We start from the raw sequence: 6,798 nt of genomic DNA on the forward strand, positions 1-6,798 counted from the left end.
CCCACACCGAGGGGAACCTCTGCCCCCAGAGGCCCAGCATGCTCCCGCCTGAGAAGGTGGAATGAGGGCCTGTGAGGGAAATGACAACACCCACTCCCCTCGGAACAGACGCCCGGCAATCAAGCCTCCCCCTCCTTCTCCCACACCAGATCCTTTAGCCTACTTTGAACTTAACTCCAGTTCTCTCCCCACAAACACACACCCCACCACGTAGACGCATCAACGCGCACCAGAAGTCCCGCCCCCAACTCCGGGCTCAGGGACTTGGTCCCTAGGCCCAGGATCTTCCTTCGGCATCCCCACCTCCAGGCACATCCCGGCGTTCCACAGGACCCCTGAGCAGCAGCCCAGGCCCCCTGAAGAATGCAAACTCCCACCTGGCCTGGTCTGTAGGCCTCACTCAGTCAGCTGTTTACTTCTCTCTAGTCTGGCACCCGAGGGGGAGGGAAAGCGTGTGAGAAGAGCGCGCAGGGGGATGACGGGTGGGAGGGGGGAGGGTTGCTCGGGGTCGCACAAAGCCGTCACGTCCGGGCTTTCCCTGGCAACTGTGCGAGCGTCCCCTGCAACACAGGCTGGGGACGGGAGAGGCAATGGAACGTTCCAATGCACCCTAGGAGCTGGGGAGGAAATAGGCGGAGCAACCCATTTAGACCAGTGGGGAGAAGCAGCAGCAGCAGCAGCGAACGTATCCTGGGAATCGAAAAAAGGCCACTCCAGGCCCAGCTGCACCCAGCGACCCAAAGGTCTGACTTCCCCTGCCTTGATTCGCCCGGCTTCCCATTCCAGGCTTTTGGCTTCGCAGCAGAACACGAAGTTCTTGATCTCCATGGGGCGGTGGGGAATGGACTAGAAAAAAGTAGTTCTCCGCATTTTGCCATACGCTGGGTGAGTGGCCAGATGGCTTGAAGGGCTGATGGCACCCGATGCGCGCCCCTAGACGCCCGCCCGCCTGACCCAGGTCAACGTCTTACAACTCTTTCTTCTGAAGTGCGTGTAGTACGCTTGTCTCCAGAGACGCGGAGAGTCCTCAAGGCCCCTCGAGCTAAGTGCAGCCTGGCCCAGTTTCTCCGGTCATACTCTACTTCCCTCCCAACAACCCACTCTCAAGGGGCGGAGGGCCCTTGGGGCTGCGCTGACTCATGCCTGGATGATTCCGCCGCCCGGTCTTTGGACTTGAGCGACCCCACAATCCTGCCCTCCGAACTCTGTGGGCGGTTCCCTACCCATACCCTACTACCCAATCCAGACTTCTGAGCTCCAGGCGCCTGCACCTCTCAACCTATCAGTGACCCCAACCCGATACCCTAATGCCCGGGTTAGGGCCCTTATTTGTTAGAGCGTTTACCCCAGAGAAAGGATGTCTCAGCGTGTCTGAGCTTCTCCTCTGTCCACAAGATCTTTGCTGGGTCTAAACTCGTTTCTCCCAATAAAACTAATGCACGCTCAGAAGAGTTTAGAGTAAGGACGAGGTGGGAGTAAGATATTCGGGAATAAGGCTTTAGGGGCTCCCGCAAACGCCTGAAAAACCAGATTGACCAGGTAAGGCCGTGATCTAAATTTCTGGGGCATGGAACTGGCTCAGGCAAGGCCCTCTTTACTGATCTCTTCTTGGACAGGGACCCGGAGGGACACAGCCCGGAAAACAACTGTCTCAGCCAGAGGCTGGGAAGTACTAATCTTAAAAGGGGAAGAGGGGAACAACAATGATTTTTCTGGCCATGTTTCTGCAAAAAGCCCAACTGGTGTAAATCTCCATAGACTGCCTATCGTCAACCCTCCTCCCCACCCACGCGCTTCCAAGATGCAAAGAGCAAATAAAAAAGAGCAATAATCGCTGTGCCTCAGGTCGACTCTGGAGGTGGAGTTTCGTCTTGGCGCGGGTGGGGGGGTGGGATTTGTATCTGAACATTAACCTGCTTCAGAACTCTAAGCACGCCAATAAACAAAGGGGGCACAAGCATACATTTCCAAACCGACCTACCAGAAATGAGCAGTTGAGTCACCCCTTCTTTCTCCCAAAGCATGTCAGCTCCTTAACCCTGGAAGAAGGTAGCTAACTATGCATTCCCCCCATCCCCAACTCTCTCTTCCCCAGCCGGCCCAGCTATCCTCAAATTATAGACCTGAGCCTCCCACTTTACTGCCAGGATCTCAGGTCCAGACTGTGCACCCTGGGAACTCTTCAGACCATCTCACTTCTCAACTTTGCACAATTCTCTCTCACACAAGGTTATCTCTCCTAAAGAGAAAACTAGGGTCAAGGATTTGGGAGAAGAGGCTGGCACCTTGCAGGGAGCTGAGGGAAATTAAGAAGATGACCTGCCTGGGTGAACCAGATGTAGAGGGGACTGGCATACTGAATCCATTGAGCACCTGCTAGCTTCCCCCCACAATATAATCACTACAGCGAGTCTTGGAGGGGGAGACTCTAGAGAGTTCTCTCTCCCTCCTTCCTTTCCTTAGTCCCACCCTCCTTGCCTGGTCTTGCCTCCTGTTTCCATGACAACTCCAAGGGAGCCTAAATTGGGGGCTTGAATGCCAGGGTGAGAGGAGGAGAGAGGTGGTCCAAGAGCAGAGACGAGTTGGGGGATGTCTGAGGCTCTTCCCCTTCCCTCGACTCGGTCCCTTTAAGCTCCCCCCCTCCCCGCTCTCCCTCCACCACCCCCCGCCACTGTCTTCATCTCTCCATCTCTGCGCTGCTGCCGCCGGCTGCGCCATCCCGGACCTAGACTCTGGCGCCAGCCAGGGGCCACTGACTCCAGGGCAAGGGACCCTGTCCCAGCCAGACTGCAAGCATGTCATCGGAAAAGTCAGGTAATAAATAAATAAATAACAAAATCTCCCTTGCTCCCTCCATCTTCTCCTGACTTTTCCCCTCCCTTGCCTTAACCCCCTTCCTTAGCCCTCCCTAGTGAGTGGTTTGGTTCCATTCCCCTTCTCTCCAGTTCTCTATACCCCCACCGCCTCCTCATCCTCCCATCCTTTTCTTCCTTTCCTCTTTCCAGTATCAGCCTCTGCCCCTTGCCAACAGCATGGGTACGGGGGCAGGTTCAGGGAGGTAAAGAGAAGCTTAGCATCAGCCAGGTACTGCAGGGATAGCATCACTGGGAGCGACAGATGGACAATCAGTGGCTCACTGGCATGGAGACATCCAGTTGGGAAATATGGAGACATGATCAAATAGGGGTTGTCAAGGGAGTAAAATCCAGAAGACTCTTCTTTATGGGCACTAAAAAACAGCCCTGAGATTCCCAGAGAGGCCAGCGCAGAGTGGAACATGTCATTCCACATGTGTGTATACAACTGAAGTAAGCACATGTGAACCCAGTGTTGCATGTTTACACATATGCACACATAGGACTAGCTCAGATAGGTCAGTCCAAAGGCAGCCATCGCTTAAAAGTAAGATTGGGTCTCTCTATGGGTGAAAGCTAAGTGCGTGTTGCTTAAAAAGAAGAGGAGGAGGGGAGAGTTGTGACCTCAAAACTAGATTGAAGAGGGGGCAGATGGCCTAGATACAACCCCTCTCCTGCCCCCCAAATGAGAGACTGCTTCTTATTACCTCCTTCCTTCTCTCCCATTACCTATCTCCATCCCTGACTGTCTCCTTCTGATCATATTGCTGTCTTCTTTCCCCACTTATCCTCTCCTCGGCTTATTGCCCCCAGGCCTCCCGGACTCTGTTCCGCACACTTCTCCACCTCCATACAATGCTCCCCAGCCCCCTGCCGAACCCCCCGCCCCTCCCCCACAGGCAGCCCCCTCCTCCCACCATCACCACCACCACCACTACCACCAGTCTGGCACCGCCACCCTCCCGCGCTTAGGCGCAGGAGGGCTGGCCTCTTCCGCGGCCACAGCTCAACGCGGTCCCTCGTCCTCAGCCACGCTACCCCGGCCCCCACATCACGCCCCGCCCGGTTCGGCCGCCGGGGCTCCCCCACCCGGCTGCGCTACCTTGCCCCGCATGCCACCCGACCCTTACCTGCAGGAGACTCGCTTCGAGGGCCCACTTCCCCCGCCGCCGCCCGCCGCCGCTGCCCCACCCCCGCCGGCGCCTGCACCGACTGCCCAGGCCCCTGGCTTCGTGGTGCCCACGCACGCGGGGGCGGTTGGCACGTTGCCGCTGGGGGGCTACGTAGCGCCCGGCTACCCGCTGCAGCTGCAGCCCTGTACTGCTTACGTGCCAGTCTACCCGGTGGGCACGGTGAGTGAGGGGCTGACAGGGGCTGGGAGGAGGGGGGCCCAGTGGAACAGGACTTGAAATTGAGGACACTCGGGGTACTGAGGTAATAGAGAAATAGAGCCAGAAAAACAGAATGTGTTCTGGGGACAAGTCCCAGAGAGAGAGAGAGAGAGAGAGAAGGGATAAGAAAAGGCTTGGGAATATGGAGGTGAAGGACCTCGGGGTCCTTTGGGGTTAGAGATCTGAACCTGAGAGGGGGAGTGGAGAGATTAGAGATCAAAATGAGGTCTGAAAGATAAAACCATGTGGAGGGAGGGAAAGAAATGGAACCTGGGAACCAAGGGGCCTGAGGGATGGGAGGCCTGGTAGGTGTCCAGAGGGAAGGAACAGGTCCGAAGTGAGAACAGGACAGCGCCTGTGGGCTGTACCTAGTGGGAGAATGCAGAAATCACCGAGAATATGATGCAATGAATGGAGGAGAGGAGCTAGGCGAAATTTATGGGTGTCCTGGCAGTGGTTAATCATTTCTTTGAGAAGGACGGATAAGAATTGTGTTATTAAAACCGATTTGCCAGAGGTTGGATGCTGGTGGGCTATGGGAAGCTCTGGGCAACGTCCCCGCACCTCCCCCACCCCCATTTCCTTTTGCAGCCCTACGCAGGTGGGACCCCAGGGGGAACCGGAGTGACCTCCACTCTCCCACCGCCGCCCCAGGGCCCAGGGCTGGCCCTGCTGGAGCCGAGGCGCCCACCACACGACTATATGCCCATTGCAGTGCTGACCACCATCTGCTGCTTCTGGCCTACGGGCATCATCGCCATCTTCAAGGCAGTGCAGGTATTGGGAGCCGGGGTTAGGCTTACGCCGTTGTTCGTAGTTCTGGGAGAGTTGGGCCTTCAGGGAATCATCTTAAAGGCTGAGGCATGCTAGAGAGCAGCGGAACTCTGACCGCGGTCCTCCACCCCTCCCCCGCAGGTGCGCACAGCCTTGGCCCGCGGAGACATGGTGTCTGCAGAGATCGCTTCACGCGAGGCCCGGAACTTCTCCTTCATCTCCCTGGCGGTGGGCATTGCAGCCATGGTGCTCTGTACTATCCTCACCGTAGTCATCATCATCGCCGCACAGCACCACGAGAACTACTGGGATCCCTAAAAACGCCCCCGGCCCAGCCCCACTCCGCGCCCCTCGACCTCCCAGACTCGTTCTGCAGTCAATCTGCGGACCCAATAGGCGCTCTGTACATCCGCCTCTGGGGTAGCCGGACTTCCAAACATCCTAAACTCCGCCTCCACGGAACCTCTGGCCTTGCGAGCACGCTCCTAATCCAGTTCCTCAGGAACCCCTACAAAACCCACAATCCCAGGGACAGTGCTTCCCGGGATCCCCACCACATGTCGGGCTCCAATACCCCATCCCCTCAAAGTACTGCGCTCCCGGCCGTGCTCCCTGGGCCTATGCTCCCCAGCCTGGAGTCTTGTCCCCAAAGCCCCACCTCCTTTATAGGCTCCACCCCAGCTCTGACAAAACCCCGCCTTCAGGTCGGCAGGCTCCGCCTTCCTTTCCGGTCTGTACCCGGCGATTCAGTCAGGTGATTGGGTTTGCGGCTCTAGGCCTAGCCCACTGACAGACTCTTCCCCTTCTCCTGGCAAGAAGGCCGCGCCCTGGGATAGCCACGCCCCCACGCTCACTCCAGTTTTTGCCAGTACAGTTTCGTTCACCTCCACTTGGGTCTCTTCGTAATTTTTCCCAAATTCCCAGACCTCTCCTTTAGTGATTTTTGGAATAATGAGGTTTGGGAGATTTCTGGTATAGGACCCTTCACCCAAAAGAGAAGCACCCATTCTCTGTAAATACTCCATTCCACCCATCTTATTCCTGGGCAACCGGGCTGAAGGGAATCCCTAAGAACCTCCCAATTCGGGGAGGAAGCCGGCCCCTTCCCTGTTCCCCTTGGCGGTCCCCGCCTTGTTCTAATCTGTGTGTGCCTGTGTGTGAACTTCTGAAAGACGATATTAAAGAGACTTAGTGGATTTGTCACCCGCAATTCCAAAGACTGTAAAGCACCACGAAGATCTTGCCCTTTTGGTTTTCCCTTTTCACGTCTCTTCATCTCTTCCAGGGAAAAAAGGGAAACTGACAAAGACAAGTGGGAGGAGACAGAAACGACAAATATGTGGAACAGAGAATGGGTCCTTGGGTATCCATCAGGGAAGATAATGGGTGCCATTCTCTTCTCAGTGGATCTTGCTTTCCCCAGTGCCCCTTTTCCACTCTGTACTAGGCTGGGTTTAGGGCTTCAGCGAGGGAAGATTTACAAGGAGATGGAGATCTAACCTCAGAACTCCAAGAAGGCAGGGGGGAAGAAGGTGGCCGACCATGATGAAGAAGTTGGTTGAGAATCAGGTAACAGGGGCGAGGAAGAGATGCTACCCGCTTGTTTCTGTGCCCTGGAGGGTGGCAAACAACTTGGAGTAGAGCCCCACCTGAGCGTGTAGGGAAGAGAAAGAATACAGAGAGCTGCGGTGCCCCAGAGAGAAGGTCAATAGCCTCTCAAGTCTCCCTGGAGCGAATTACCCTCTTCTGCCCCGAGGTTAACCAGGAGACCTCTGTGT

General features: G+C 56.3%; 1 protein-coding gene across 1 annotated transcript; it reads left to right on the top strand.

Moving 5' to 3' along the window:
- Positions 1 to 1,909: 1,909 nt before the first annotated feature.
- Positions 1,910 to 6,344, top strand: Prrt1 (proline rich transmembrane protein 1). The gene is made up of 4 exons (XM_047557557.1): positions 1,910 to 2,814; positions 3,669 to 4,207; positions 4,838 to 5,023; positions 5,162 to 6,344. Exons 1-4 carry the CDS (start codon positions 2,796 to 2,798, stop codon positions 5,336 to 5,338), a joined length of 921 nt encoding a protein of 306 aa, XP_047413513.1. The 5' UTR covers positions 1,910 to 2,795; the 3' UTR covers positions 5,339 to 6,344.
- The last annotated feature ends 454 nt before the right edge of the window (positions 6,345 to 6,798 follow it).

The sequence above is a fragment of the Sciurus carolinensis genome, chromosome 7, assembly GCF_902686445.1.
Source record: "Sciurus carolinensis chromosome 7, mSciCar1.2, whole genome shotgun sequence".
In the NCBI taxonomy this organism is placed as follows: domain Eukaryota; kingdom Metazoa; phylum Chordata; class Mammalia; order Rodentia; family Sciuridae; genus Sciurus; species Sciurus carolinensis.

Coding starts and splice junctions, on each gene's coding strand:
- Prrt1 (XM_047557557.1), top strand. Junction 4,208..4,837: donor CAGTCTACCCGGTGGGCACG/GTGAGTGAGGGG, acceptor TTCCTTTTGCAG/CCCTACGCAGGTGGGACCCC. Junction 5,024..5,161: donor CCATCTTCAAGGCAGTGCAG/GTATTGGGAGCC, acceptor CCTCCCCCGCAG/GTGCGCACAGCCTTGGCCCG.